This window comes from Nematolebias whitei, chromosome 17, assembly GCF_014905685.2.
Source record: "Nematolebias whitei isolate Nwh7 chromosome 17, NemWhi1, whole genome shotgun sequence".
NCBI lineage: Eukaryota > Metazoa > Chordata > Actinopteri > Cyprinodontiformes > Rivulidae > Nematolebias > Nematolebias whitei.
Window position 1 is genome coordinate 28,609,433 of NC_056514.1, and position 15,652 is coordinate 28,625,084.

At 39.7% G+C, this 15,652-nt stretch overlaps 1 protein-coding gene across 1 annotated transcript; it reads left to right on the top strand.

Annotated features, from left to right (window-relative positions):
• Positions 1 to 7,023: 7,023 nt before the first annotated feature.
• Positions 7,024 to 8,514, top strand: dbf4b (DBF4 zinc finger B). Its single transcript, XM_037690900.1, has 5 exons — positions 7,024 to 7,193; positions 7,423 to 7,617; positions 8,136 to 8,186; positions 8,281 to 8,399; positions 8,496 to 8,514. The coding sequence occupies exons 1-5, from the start codon at positions 7,044 to 7,046 to the stop codon at positions 8,512 to 8,514; spliced, it is 534 nt and encodes a 177-aa protein (XP_037546828.1). The 5' UTR covers positions 7,024 to 7,043.
• The last annotated feature ends 7,138 nt before the right edge of the window (positions 8,515 to 15,652 follow it).

The following is a 15,652-nucleotide window of genomic DNA, read 5'->3' on the forward strand; positions in this document are numbered from 1 at the left end:
AGCACAGATTCTTCTGCAAAAGCTGTTCTCACAGAAAATTCACATTTCTGCATCTATACAACAGACAACAGGGAAACCACTTTACATTAATGTCATTTGAGCAATAAATATAAAACGCAGTCGTGCTAATTTTCCACTCTGAACCCACAGGAAGTTATAAATATCAAATTTAATACAGCTACTTCACAGTAATTGAATCGGCTCCTAACCTGAACTAAAGTTTACACAAATAAGTTGTCTTAAATTAAAGACAGCTTTCCTTCTCAGGGAGATATTTAAAGTACCCACATCTACTAGTTCTAGTTATAAGTACTGGCTAATATTTTGAAAATTAACATCACACTTTTAGTGTTCTACGGTGAAAAGACAGCTGCAAATAAAGTGATTGTATTGTAAATAAAGTGATAGTTTAGTTCAAAGTTAAGTTCGCAAACCATTTGTAGCTTTTTAGAGCGAAATGAAGTTTGGTGTGGCTTATTCCTTTAAGACTGATGCCTGTTTTTTATGTGAAGAAATATGGATTTTTTTGTTGTTGTTGTTAAAAGGTCTTAATTCTGCAGTTTTAAGTGCCTTGTTTAAGAACGACTTCACAAAGACTCTTTATTACCAATTTAACTTTTATATGAGCTCTCTTTATCATTGTGGATGGGTCTAAATGTCTATTTTAAATGCTCCTCTCCTATCAACTATTTTTTTATTATTTTTTCTAAGCCATCTTTTTATAGATTTAATATTTTTGGTGCCACAAAGTTAAAAAAGATGGCATGATTCAGTGGTTAATTGTTTTTTTGTCTTTCTATATCTGCACATTTGTTTGTAATTCAATGCATTTAATGACCAGGCCTTGTTCTAATTAAATTGTGCATGAAAATATAATTTACTTTAATTTGGTTTAAACTGGTTTAACATTGTTACGTTGGAGCGTCCACCATATTGGATGTGGCAGATCTGTCGGTCAACTAATACGAGGAAATGAACTGAGCTTCATAAATCACAGTTTCATGTAACTTACATGAAACTTGTATTGTTTCTTGCCTGGTATTAAGTTACTTAAATTACTTTTAAACATACAAGCCATTCAGGCTACTTGGTTGCAATTCACTTTCTGTGTTTAGTTTTGTAGCACATTTTTTAAAGTGAAAAGTGCAAAAATAAAAGTTTTATATTTCTCTTATAATTTTGTATTTTGTGATACCGTATGCAGTTGGGAATAATCAATCAAATGAGACTGGTTTAATTGTCTCAGTTTACTTCTTTATGGTAGAATCTAGCTCAGTGACAGTATTTATCAAAAGATTACTCTCTTCAGGCGGCATGGTGGCACAGCTGGAAGAGCTGCCGCCTCTCAGCGACCAGGTCATCTTGACTCAATTCCTGGCCGGGGGCCTTTCTGGATAGAGTTTGCATGTTCTCTCCGTGCATGCGTGGGTTTTCTCTGGGTATTCCGGTTTCCTCCCATAGACCAAAAACATGCATGTCCCATAGGTGTGAGTGAGAGTGAGTGGTTGTTTGTCTCGTTTGTCTCTATGTGATGGACTTGTGACCTGTCCAGGGCGTCCCCCGCTTCTTGCACAGTGATGGCTGGACATGGGCACCAGTGACCTCCGCGACCCGGAAACGAAGAAGCAGGTAAAAGATAATGGATGAAAGGATGAAAGGATTACTTTCTTCTGGAAAACAGTGGGAAAAAATATTTAGAAGGATGACGTCAGAGATTAATTGTTGTTTCTCACTCATTCCACTATTTTTCTATTGAATATTTATTATACATCAAGTACTAACCTATTTAGGCACCCATTAAAATAACTAGAATTAGTGTAGATTTTACTGTACAGTATTACCTTTCCGAGCTTAATTTGGACTTCAAAGTTCATGCTCAATCGTCCAAGTGCAAAATCCAATTTACATGGGACTCCTCAGACTGAAGCCCTCCGGATAGAGGGCGAAACGTCTTTCCACAAAATAGAAACTGTCCAGATGACCTGATTGACCATTATTGGATTTTGTACCTGGATGATTGAGCATGAACTTTGATGTCTTGAACCACTTTGGCTGTTCTGGCTACCTGCCTGGGAGGAGTCGACCGGGGACAAGACAGCCCCTAGAAGCCATCTTATCACCAGCAAACTGGTTGGTCCACTAAAGGAGTGCACTGCTTAGTGGAGAAAACAGTTTACTTGGGACTCCTCAGTCTGATAAAGCCCTCCAGATAGAGTGCGAAATGTCTTTCCACAATTCAATTCAGTTTTATTTATATAGCGCCAAATCACAACAAAGTTGTCTCAGGGCACTTTACAGGAACATTCACATTACATAAAAGCCAATTAGTAAAGTTCTCTAAGCAATCCAGCAGACATGTTGAATCTTCGCTTTGTTGCAGTCTCCCATCCTGAGCAAGCACAGTGGCAACAGTGGAAAGAAAAAACTCCCTTTTTAAAAGGAAGAAACCTCCAGCAGAACCAGGCTCAGGACAAGTGGCCATCTGCTTTGACCGGCTGGTTGAGAGGACAGGAAGGAGAGACAGACGAACATAGAATGGTAGGTCCAGATACAGGTCCAGGTGTACCTGAAAGACAAAAAAAAAAAAACACATGTTAAGGATAGAAAAAAATATTACAAATACAAAACAGGTTGAGCAGAGTAAGTAAAGACAGTAGCAGAGTGAAAAGTGTGGTCAGTTTGTCCTCCAGCAGTTTAAGCCTATAGCAGCATAACTAAGGGACAGCTCAGGAAACCCAAGCCGACCCTAACTATAGGATTTAGCAAAAAGGAAAGTCTTAAGCCCAGTTTTAAAACTAGATAATGTGTCAGCCTCACGGACAGAGGTTCCACAAGAGAGGAGCCTGATAACTGAAAGATCTGGAAAATATGGAACAATAAGATCTGTAATATAAGATGGAGCCAGGTTGTTGAGAGCTTTGTAGGTTAGAAGTAAGATTTTGAATTATATTCTGGATTTGACAGGGAGCCAATGGAGAGAAGCTAAAACTGGAGAAATATGATCTCTCCTACTAACTCCAGTTAAGACTCTGGCAGCAGTATTTTGGATCAACTGAAGACGTTTTAAAGAAGTATTTGGACATCCAGATAATAAACCATTGCAATAGTCCAGTCTAGCTGTGACAAATGCATGGACCAGTTTTTCTGCATCATTTTTAGATAAGATGTTTCTAATTTTAGCGATATTACGCAGGTGGAAGAAGGCAGTTCTAGTAACGTTTTTAATGTGGGGGACATGTCCTGATCAAAAATAACACCAAGATTTTTAGCATTAGAGCTGGAGGACAGATTAATGCCATCTAAGGAGGGAGAAAGACTGAAAAATTCATTCTTAAAGTGCTCAGGTCCAAAAACCAAAATCTCAGTCTTGTCTGTATTCAACAGGAGAAAATTAAGGGTCATCCAGGTTTTTATGTCTTTAAGACATGCTTGTAGTCTAAGTAGCTGATTGGATTGATTGGGTTTAATGGACAAATATAACTGTGTGTTATCAGCATAACAATGAAAATTTATCCCATGCTGTTTAATAATTTTACCTAATGGAAGCATATATAAAGTAAAGAGTATTGTCCCAAACACTGAGCCCTGAGGAACTCCATGAATAACTTTGGTGTATGAAGAAGATTTATTATTTACATTTACAAACTGGAATCTATCAGATAGATATCCATCTATCCATTATCTTTACCCGTTTATTCCGTTTTGGGTCACGGGGGTCACCGGTGCCCATGTCCAGCAATCACTCTGCGAGGGGCGGGGTACACCCTGGACGGGTCGCAAGTCCATCACAGGGCCACATAGAGACAAACGAGACAAACAACCATTCACTCTCTCACTCACACCTAGGGACAATTTAGAGTTACCAATCAGCCTAACATGCATGTTTTTGGTCTGTGGGAGGAAACCAGAGCACCCGGAGAAAACCCACGCATGCACGGAGAGAACATGCAAACTCCACCCAGAAAGGCCCCTGGACCGGGGTTTGAATCAAGAACCTGCTCGCTGAGAGGCAGCAGCTCTACCAGTTGCGCCACCGTGCTGCCCAGATAGATATGATTTAAACCATTTTAGAGCTGTTCCTGTAATCCCAATATCATATTCAAGCCTCTGTAGTAAAATATTGTGATCAACTGCATCAAATGCAGCACTGAGGTCTAACAGGACCAATGTAGACACAAGTCCACTGTGTGAAGCCATGAGAATATCATTAGTTACTTTTACTAGTGCTGTTTCTGTGCTATGATAAGCTCTAAACCCTGACTGAAACTCTTCAAACAGATTATTTCTTTGTAGATGTTCACGCAACTATTTTCTCTAGAATTTTTGAGATGAAAGTTAGATTAGATATAGGTCTATAGTTGGCCAGAATTTCTGAATCAAGGTCAGATTTCTTAAGTAAAGGTTTAATTACAGCAACCTTAAAGCTCTGTGTTACATAACCATCCATTAAAGACAAATTAAGTAGATCCAAAATGTGGACATTAATTAGGGGAAATACCTCAAAAAAGAAACTGTCCTGATGACCTGATTGATCATTATTTTATTAATTTGGACTTGCTTTTTATAGTTCAGTGTTTGTTTCTTTTGTAATAATTGGAAATGAGCAAAACTGACAATAATACAAATTAACACACAAAATAGAAAATAAAAAAGTGAACTAAGACTGATCAACTGATAACAGGTGAGTCTTTTTTTAATTTACGTACTGTAACATGTCGAGATTGGATTTAATCCAGCTCTGATGTTTTTTAATGACAAGGTTTTGCTTTGCTTTTAAATATTTGAACATTTATTTCTAAATGAGCTTATGAAGATTTAAGAAAAGCTGGCTAAGACCATTAAATACAATGGCTCAGTCTGTTTTAACACCTGAAGTGCTGTGTTTAGGATACGGTGACTACATTTTTAACTCACTATTAAATGAAGGCCATCAACTTTAAAATATGTTTCAGAAAAACTTAATAGTTTGTAAACCACCAGTTTATACTAAGCACTAATTCAGTTCTTATTCATTTAAATGTCTAACTTCAAACATCGTGTGAATATTAGAAAATAACGAAAGCTTTGTGTGAATTTTGTGAGGCAACTGAAGGCAGCGCGAAACCGGTGTTGCGCCAAGGTAAGTATCCCCGAGAACTGGTCCCCATGTCTCGAGAGCGAGCTCAAAGCGGATCCAAAATGACTACGCATCGACAAATAAAAGCAAGAGTATATATTTTTCAGGTTTACTTGGAACACCCAGAAATAAAGTGGATAGAAGCAGACATTTGAATTCACTTTTCCTGCATTGCGCGTGCTCTTGAGACGGGTAATCGCAAGGATACTAATAATGGCGCAACACCGGAAGTGACACCCTAAGTGTTTTTGAAAATGCGGCGGCTTTGTGTTTTCGTCGCTTTCTGATGAGTCGCAAATGATAAGTTTCCTCTATTGAAGTGTTTTTGCACAATAGTTAAACGTAAGTAAACAAGTGTAACTATTTCCCCCGGTGATATTTATTTAAAAAAGGGTTTAATTGAATGTTCTGTAGCTCAGCGGCTGTCAAGTTTGGGAGGAAAGCTAACTAGCTCAGGTTAGCTAAAGCTCACGAGTTTGCGTTGTTGTTGACTCTTAATTATGCAACTAAATGAGATAGCAACAACTTTTTTATTCTGTGATTTGTTCTGTTTGAAAGTTTCAAAGTGTTATACAACTGATAGGATGATGAAAACCGGTCCAAGTTTAAGGAAAACGTGACTTCAATTATGTGTTGTAACAGGCTAGCTGACATATACTGGTACATAAAGACATAAACAAAGAGGGCGAGAGAAGTGAATGTGATTCCTTAATACGTTTAGAGTGTGCCAAAAATAAATGACAAACGTTGGTTTGTCAAATGGTTTTCAAATTAAGTAAAACATTAATACTTTTGTTGAAGTGTGTATTCTTGCATCTCTCAGCAAACCTTGCACAACATAGCTGACAGTTGGATTTCCTATGTGGTCAAGATTGCTCTTGTTTATGTTAAACCTAAGCCTGATAGCTGCTGCAGCTGACAAGGCATGATTGTTGGGTTTCTGTCAGAAGGTTGCTGGTTATTACTTTAATATCTTTAGTTTATTTGTTGAATGCTACTTGTTGAATTGAAGGGTGCTTAACAAGCTAAAGATCTCCACTGAAGTGTGTGCCCGGTTCTACAGACAGAGCCGCTATCGAGAACATCCTCCTCTTCCATTTCAGTGTTTTACCCTGGCTCCACTGTTCACACTAAACATCACCTTGATCACATCATGAAGCTGGGCAGTGACAGGAAAACACCTACATGGTGGATCTGCACACTTCCAGGGTCATGAGCCAAGCTTGGCAGATGACAGAAGACTCAAGTCACCCTGCACAAGAACTTTTTAAACAATTGCCTTCTGGGTGAAGGTTCTGCACTGTCAGAACAAAAACCAGCAGACACGAAAATATTGTTTCTTCCCCCACTGCTGCCTTCTTTCTTATAATAACTTTTCTTTTTCCTTCTCCTGCATTTCAATAAGGAAATATTCCTTTGTGCAAATCGCTGTAGATTTGGTGAAATACCAGTAAACGTGATTGATTGAATTGTCCTCATAACACATTCCTCCAACCCCCGAAGTGTTGCTTTAGATAGGAGTCTTGTGAATTATGTCAATACACTGTATGCATATGTTTGTTATCCTGATCAGCTTTGGCTGACTAGCTAAAGTATTTTTTTGTCTTTAACGAAAATAACAATTTTCTTGATTTTGCTTGAGTTAAAAAAAATTGTTGCAGTTTGAAATGTGCCAGTGTAAAATACCTCAAAATACACATTGATAAAACATAGTCAATTCTTTAAAATAACTTTTTAGTGAGAGTAACAACAGGAGAATGCAATTTATTATTTCCATCCATGATTTTTCAAGTGCAGGTTATGTACTGTTTACAGCTTTTTTGCTTCTTGCGTCATATTGCCTTTTGTTCAATCCTTCATTGAGTGTGTATTTCTTTCATGTAGAGTCCCTGTGTTTTGCTGTGAGCTCCTTTACTGAGCTAGAGTCATGCAGTCACCACAGTATTCAAAGGAACGAGGACTTCTTGGCAGACTGTGTGTCGGAGAGAAGAAACTAGAGGGGAAGATCTTCTACCTGGACAATGTGAAGAAGCGCTCAACAATACTTCTTTTAGAGGTCATATCTCTTCTGGGAGGGGTAAGTGTGCATGAATGTGGCATTAAAATTAATCCAACAGGAAATAAATGCAACAGTTGTGGTTGTGACTGATACAAGTTTTCATTTGGGTATAACAAAACTTACCTAATGTATGCAATAATTACACTAAAATACTTAAAGTTAGGTTGCGTAAAATTAAGTTTAGTTTTTACGTGAACAACGCCATTCAGCAGAAACTGTTTTTTATTCATTTATTTTTCTTCTGAAGAGGATTGAGAGCTTCCTGCACAAAGATGTGAACTTTGTTGTGACTGGAAGCCAAGATGTCCTCAAGGAGGAGACATGTTTGGTGGTTGCCAAAGGAGATGCAAAAGGTACAAGTGAAGGCACCCAAGAGTCTAAAAGGAAGCAGGAGAGTGACCCCAGGAACGACAAGCAGAGACCAGGAACTCCTAGACCAATGGTACTGAGACACTAACATGTTACAAAAATCTTTTTATCACTACATTTCCTGTTTTGAAACAGTTGTCTACTAAAAAAATATAAAGTGTGAGCTGTGTGATAGTGTAGAAAAATGAATGGCATTGGTGTCATCATTTGTTTTGAGGACTGCATTTGTTTATCAGATGAGCATAAAATAATGAAACACAATATAAATTTTGTTCTCGCTGTTTAGTCCCAAAGAGTTTTGTAAATATTGCTAAAAGTAATTTTTCATTCAACCTTTATTTAGACAGATAAATCCCATTGAGCCTCAAGGACTCATTTATAAGAGAGACCTGATTTCAACAAAGAATGATGACAACAGCGACAACAATAGACAGTTATAAAAAAAAAATACAGATTTATTTATTTTTTGTAGTAATAATGCAAATTATAATGTCATTCTTGTTCTTATGATCAACATATTTGCACAGTATCCCACTGGATTTTATTATTGTTCAGGTTCACTCTGTATCTGATATGCTTTTGTCCCTCAAGGCTTGTGGCAGTCGGGGGAAGGCTCTTCTTGAAAAAGCAATCGGCAACAAAGTAAGTCGGAGCAGCTTAAGAACGAACGCTTTCTTTATAAAGTTGTGCTCTCTGATTCACAAACGTGTTGACTTTCGTCCGGTACTTGTTACAGGAGCGTCTTCAGAGGAGCAGTCTATTGTCTAACGCTCGATCGTGGGGCGTGAAAATACTTCATGCGGACGGTATCCTTCTGATCATTGTCCAGCAGAATTACAGCGCCAGAGACCTGCAGTTGGCCTGTTCTCACAGTAGATGGCATCATCTTATACTGTATTTTACAGTTCAGTCTGTTTTCTGGGTTCAGATGTTCCTGATGTTCCTCTGTAGAAAGACTGGTTACACATGAAAGCTTAAATTGGACCCCCTGAACTTGAAATATTAAATTTTTTTCCCACTATTGTGTGACTGATCCTTAATTTGATGTCAAGATGTCCTCTTCTATCTGAAGCAGTTGACTCGAGAGAGTTTCAGCGCTAAACACAAGAAAGCAGAGGTAAGAGCTTCAATTGGTTGTCTTTATTTTTTTATTTAGTTTGTTTTTGGACAGCTTTAAGGAAGAAAAAGAATGTAATTTGAGTAAACTCAAACTGAGCTGGAGAAAACGAATGTCTTCGCTCAAACTTTATTTTATTCAACGCTCATAATTGCCTCTAAATGGAGTGTAACGAACTTCAACAAGATCTGCAGTAATGTATTTGGAATTTTGCGACTAAATATCGTTGTTGTTTTTGTTATTTTTGCAGAAGACATCCACTAAACAAAGTTTTTCTGCTGTAAAAGGTTAGTGTTAGCTTTTTATTGCACAAAATGCTAATTTGTAATTTAGGTGTAATCGTTTGCCTGATTGTGCCTGTGTGTCTTTTCACAGCTGCAGCTCTAAGATCTCCGTTTCTTAAAATTGAAGACATAAGCCGGTGAGTTTCATCTGTCCTTGACCTCATTTCTCTCTACAAATACACCTATTTATAGAGTATAAAGTTTATTTCTAACTTGAAAATCCTTAAAAACCTTCTTTGGGAAATTCTTATCAGATTAAAGTCTGATATTTTGATATCACAGTAACGGGTGGTAGAAATGTGCTTTTCTTTTTCTGGCCTTACTGCTCTGCAAAGATCTGGTTTTGGAGGTGTGCGTTTCAGTTCATGTGATATTTTTAATTAAGCTCGTTAGGAAGTCCTAACTCGTAATGCAACAAGCAGTTGAGTGGATCTGCTCCCCAGGAGCCCAGAGCTCGAGCGTATTTGATTTCTTGTAGATGAGGCTTTGCACGCTCCGCTGCCTGTTCCTGCAAGGGACGTGTGTGAACATATCCTTCTCATTAAGTAAGTGAAGGGCTCAGGCTAATGTCTGCATAGCGATAGTGAACCCGTGGCATCTGGAAGCCCAGCTGGGGCCTGACGAGATATCTCACACAAACCTTTTCTGCTCCTGCTGATAGCTCTGATGACTAAAGAAGTTGAGTCAAGACTCAGAGTTTAAGCATTGTGATGTTTTTGTCCTAATTCTTTAAAATATAACTCAAATCTTGTTTGTGTTTTGTTTTTGTTTTGCTTTTCCTCATAACCAGGAAATACAAGCCTCTGCACATGCAGTCTATGACCTTCCCTGTGTTGTGCTACTCTGGTCGATTTAGTCCTTTTGAATCTCCTCCTCCTCCTTGCTTTGACAAACAAACGGGGCAAAGCAACAGTAAAAAAAGGTTTGTTCACATGTGATTAACTGTTTAATAGAGACTATTAAAGAAAGCTTGTTTATTGCTTTAAAAAGTCTCTAATGTCAACATTTTATTAATATGTGAACAGGGAAAAGAAAGTTGAAAACAGCCTCCAGGATAAATCTCAAATCCCGCTCACCTGTAACCCATCGCCTTGGCGGCCACGGAAAAAGGACTCGTCTTACTGTGAATGTTGTCATCAAACCTTCACTAATCTGGAGGAGGTGGGAGTCTTGGAGACTTTTGTCCATTGTTTGTTTGTTTCCCCTCACCATTCAGTGTTATCTCCTCTTCATCTTTGTAGCACTTACAGTCAGACGAGCACCGCTCGTTTGTTCTCGACCCCTCCAGCTACAGAGTTGTGGATGAGCTTGTGGATGAAATGCTGCCAGGGTTTGACCCAGATCCATTTCAGCAAACAGAACAAAGGTGAACTTTGATAGTTATTATTATCGTCCCAGTGTTGCACATTTGTATCTTTACTAAACCAGTGTTTTGTGTGCTTTTGAACAATCTCTTATCCATTTATTTGCCTTTTCCAGACCACCAACTCCTCTCTCCATCCATGTGGACTGTGAACTGGAGCCTTTGACTGACGTTGAAATGGAGCACACAGTTCAGGTCCTACTTAAAGATGAGCCATCCTTCCATACTCACATTTCTAGTCCTACTCGAAGTCTACATTCTTCTAGTCCTGCCGGACCATCACTAGAAGTTAATTTTGCCATCCTAAACCCAGTCACTCCACCGTTTGACCCACAGTCTTTTAACACTGAGACAAACCACGAGCCCTCTGATGTTCAGCCTCTCGCTTTGAGCCCAGCCATGCCGGAACTGACTGTTGAACCGCTCGACCAACAACCTGAAACTGTCCCCCCATGTCTCAGTGCTTTGTGTCCTCTCACTGACCCCTACTCCCTGCCTCCGGTTCTCAGTCCTCAAGTCCCCTATTCCACCAGCATTATGGATCCACAAAGTCCATACCCAGATCCTCCTATTCTCACTCCTCAAAAGTATACCAGAGAGGAGATTATGGAAGGCTCCATGTGTGAAACAAACCCTGTGGACTGTGGGTCAACAGTTCCCCTATTAACCCTGCTTCAAACCTTTGGGACAGATTTAGAAGAAGAGAGGGAATCTAACCCTTTAGAATGCACTTCTCTGTCGTCACTTAGCTCTCATTCACTCCCTCTGCCGTCAGTTGTAGCATCAAGCCCCAAAAAGCGCTTTAGGTCGGCCAGCCCTGAACACAGGAACAATAAAAGGAGAAGGACCGCAGTAACTGGGGAAAGCATTAACACTTTAGAACCAACATATGTAAATATGCTCGCATCATCTTCTCCGTGCTTTGCGTCCTGCTCCACATTTCCTCCGTCTGCTGTTCAGACTTTCACTCTGTCACCAACTCAAATGAACTCCGCTCCCAATCTTGATGGCGACAAAGACCAATATGTGATTTCCAGTCATGACCCTCCGTGTTCCCACGCTGCCTCGGTGCGCATCGAGCCGGCACTTATCCCAGACCTGGCCACCATCTCCTCAACGTCGTCCGACTCGGACTGGGACTGCGACCTGCTGTCACGGCTGGGTCCGACCTCGGCTACAACTTTGACGCCCGGCGAGCTACAGAACCGCGAGCTCGACAAAGAGCTGCTCCACAGGTCGTGTCCCTGGATTCACGACAACGGCTACGACTCGCATCTGCACAACGTCCTGCAGGCGTCGACCCCGGCTGCATTGCTGTGCGCGGAGGATGCGGACCCTCAGCCATTTTCCAGAACTATGGTACAGATTGTTGAGGTTCTACACTGAAATCTTTTTGAAAAGTGGAAGGAAACGGAGGGAAGGGCAGCTTCTCAGATCATTGCAATGTGTTCACTGAATAAATATTAAAACTTTAGTACTTTACATATTAGCTGTTTTTACAGATGCGGCTTCATGGTTTCTATATTTTTTATGTCGATAGTTTACGAGTATTTTTTCTTTTAACTTATTTTCTTTGTGCATAGACCTTGTAGCTGTACGTTTTTCTGACCGCACTCGTTCAGCAGCTCTGTCCGGGAACAAGCGGCGGTACTGAGAATTTAATGAGGACTTTCTGAAAGCGCGGGCATTACTCAATTACTCTAAGTGCTGCTCCTGGATCAGATCCCACATGAGATGCTGTTGATGGTCGGACAGGCGAGGCGTTCATAGAGGAGTGACGGCTCGCGACACGAACACTCTGATTAATGTCAAATGGCTTTTCCTGCCTTTTTGAAGATGGGCCAAAATGGCATTTGTGAAGGAGGGTCAAGAGTTTCACAGCTCAAAGCTTTACCTGTGCTAGAGTGTTTAATCGGATTAGATGCATCTCAGCTATCAAACCTCAGTGTTTTAAAATAAAGCCCTTTTATCTATTGGCGCTTCTCTAAGGAAAATGTATTTTAAACTTTTGTGTATGTTTTTTAAATAAATATTTTGAACTATAAACTTTTCCTCTTCCTCAGAAGACATTTCTCTCCGTATCAACTTGATGAATGCTGACTCAGCCTGTATGGGCTAAATGAGCAGGGAAGAAAGGATGAATGAAGGGCGGCAGCAGCAGGTCGATGTGTCCTGTGGGCTCATTAGACCTTTCTGCTGGCATAAATGATATTTGATAGGTTATCTCCATCCCTGTGTACACAGCAGATACCTGTGCAGAACTGACGGAATGAATGGGCAGTATCTCTTTAAAAAACCTTTTTAAATCAAACGAGGAACAAGTTTTCTCTTAATTGTGTGGTTTTTCCAAAGTTTGTTTTCTTTAAAACCAGGTGAACGTTAACAGAGTTGTGTGGCATCTTTAAAAAGTAAAAAAAAAAAAAAACATCTTTGTCATAGTAAATTTATATAAGCATTAATATCCTTGCAGAAATCACAGATTATTGTAGAATATAAACATTTAAAATTGGTTAAAGAAATTTGTTTTAATTTAAAAATCATGGAAAAAGAAATGAAATTATAACCATATTAGCCAAACCTCTATGGCGATATATGATTTGAGAATGACTCTCAGCTACTACCACACTGAACCTTAGCTCAATATAAACCTGACTGACTTATTACATCTTTTTACAATTACTTGACTTTGGCAGCCATCTTGAATAGGATTAGGCTCCAAACATTGATCTGATGTAGATACACACCCAATTTTGCTTTATGAGTATCATTACATCCAGTGGTTCATTAGATATTTTGCTAACAAACCGTTAACTAAATATTAATGGCAAAGTTTGAAGATGTCAATTGGTATAAACGGGATGACGCTCAGCCACCACCTCATCAAATTTTGGCTCAAAATCTACAATTAAAGCCATTTTTTGTGTGTTGACTAACCTAAATTAGCTGTGGCAGCCATCTTTAGGTGGTTAACTTCAAAAGGTACTGAGTTGCAGTTGTGTTTTCTAATGATTACTTTTTAAACTTTTAAGATTCATAGAGTTCATGAAATAATTAACACAAAACTTCAACGTAGCTTAGCCGATATGCTAAAATTTTAACTTATTAGTTTAAAAATAATAAACTTTGTTATTATTGAATGAAAATAATGTTCTTTGGCGAGCAAGTAGATTATATTTTCATAATTCTAATATATATATATATATTTTAATTTAAAACGTGTTAACTAACAGCTAGTGTTTTGGGACTCATCACGACTCGTCTAAAGGGCGGGCTCGTGAAGCCTCACGTGCTCCTTGTTTCCAGGCTCGCGCAGCTTTTTTTTCTTTGAGGCAGCCGACAGACAGGCTGTGCTGTTGATCCGAGCCTCTTTCAGTGATTTTAAAACCGTGGAAGGAAGGAGGGGAGACATGAGGACGTGTCGTCTGAAGGAACCGGGTTGTGTTCGTCCTCGCGGCTCCGGGCGGGTCATTTAACGGAGCGACACCGAGGAAATCACAGGGACTATGTGAGCATCATGCTGGCTGTGACATGCCTGCTGTTCGCTGCAGCGTGGACAACAAGGTGCGCCGAGACAGGTGAGAGCCTCCCGCCAGTTTCTGTCAACACAACAAGCGTGGAGAATTTAAAGGAGGAGGGGGGGAGTCCCTTCTCAGTCCTGCAGTAGTTTCTCCTCCAGTGTCCCCCGCAGGTCTACGGGAATGGGTGAGGCTGTCCTCTGCGGAGGAGAGGGTTCAGCCCAAACGTCTCCTGCAGCAGAAACACTCGGAAGAGGAGCTGCTGCACGACCACCTGGACACCCGGGTCAGGGACCTCCCAGCTGGGCTGCAGCAGGTGAGCGTCCCCTAGGGACCCTGTATGGCAAGCCTTTTGTGTATTTACTGGGACTATTTGAGCCGAGCATCATTTTAACCATTTGTTGCAGACTGATGCACTAGTTCATCATCTTGCTGCTCTATTCCACAAACACTTTCACTTCTAACACTTTTTTTATTTAAACCAAAACACTTTTTAGCCCCAACTAGTTGGAGCAGAAGCCATGCTGGACCAAAGTAGTTGAAAAGAGTGTTGTAGAAATTACTTGGTAAGCAGCAGAAGTCCTAAGTTAACTAGTCAACACAATTTATGCACACTAGTTGACAGCCTAAGGGGCACAGTTGTGTAACCTTAAAATGATCTAGATGATTGGTAAACAAAACATTCACTCCTCTTATGTACCTTTTTTAATGGTTGTGCTATTACCAGATGGAGTTAAGTCACTGAGTGTGTTTAAACTCCATTTTTCTAATAAGACCTCAAATATTCACAAGTCAAATTGTGCAACTAATTTTGGCCTTACTAGTTAACAAGGGCATATAATTTGTTTTTGATTTTGATTGCAAGTTGTTCGTGTGTTTATTTCAGCGTCACTTTTGTCAACTAGTTTGCGACTGCACTGCGCTAGTTGCACATTTTGTCCACAGGTCAACATCCTGGTGCACAAGTTCCCCAAACACTTAATATTCATTCAACCTTTATTTATGCAGGTTAATCCCATTGAGGCTCGGGGACTCATTTACAAGAGAGACCTGTTTTTAACAAAGAATGATGACAACAAAGACAATAGACAATCATAAAGGATGCATACAAATGTATTTATTTTTTTAACAAGTGAAAAAAAAAAGGTATTTAAAAAGGAAAAGTAACAAAAAACAGCTAGATTGTAAGGCGGTGTAGAAAACTAAAACCAGGAACATGTCTGCATTGGTTTATGCCAGGAACTTAACAGATGTTTAAAGCCACTTAGAGAGGTCAAGGTTGAGAGCTTTAGATCTTTTTGCAAAATATTCCAGGAAACAGGAACGGAGTAGGCCCTTCTGCCTAGTTCAGTTCTCACTGAGGGAACACTGCATGTAATGATGTCCTGAGAGCGCACGCTGTAGCTGCACTCACGCAGAGACATGTAGGAGGAGATGTATGAAGGCAACAAACCAAGAAGTGATTTAAAGATGAAAATGTACCAGTGGGAGAGTTTGTGTGAAGTTAATAATGACCAGTTAACCAGTGAATACAGGGTGCAATGGTGGGTATTGTAGTTACAGCCAGTTATGAGTCTTAATGCACCATGATGGACAGCATCCAACATCTGCAGGGTGCTTAAAGGTGCGTTCGTGTAGATAATTTCACCGTAAACCATGGAAGGAAGGAAAGTCACAGTTACAAGGCATTTCCTAGCGTTCAGAGTTAAACAGGATATATTTCTGAAAAAGTAAACCCAGTTTAACTTTGTTTCCTTACTACATTTTCCACGTGGAGCTTAAAGAAGAGATGCGAATCGAACAAGATACACAAATATTTATAGGAATTG

What these genes read in the sequence shown, in the direction of transcription:
- dbf4b (XM_037690900.1), top strand. Translation starts at nt 7,044, where the DNA reads ATGCAGTCACCACAGTATTCAAAGGAACGAGGACTTCTTGGCAGACTG. An exon ending in TCATATCTCTTCTGGGAGGG is followed by an intron (nt 7,194 to 7,422) that starts GTAAGTGTGCAT and finishes TTTCTTCTGAAG; the next exon opens with AGGATTGAGAGCTTCCTGCA. An exon ending in CAGGAACTCCTAGACCAATG is followed by an intron (nt 7,618 to 8,135) that starts GTACTGAGACAC and finishes TTGTCCCTCAAG; the next exon opens with GCTTGTGGCAGTCGGGGGAA.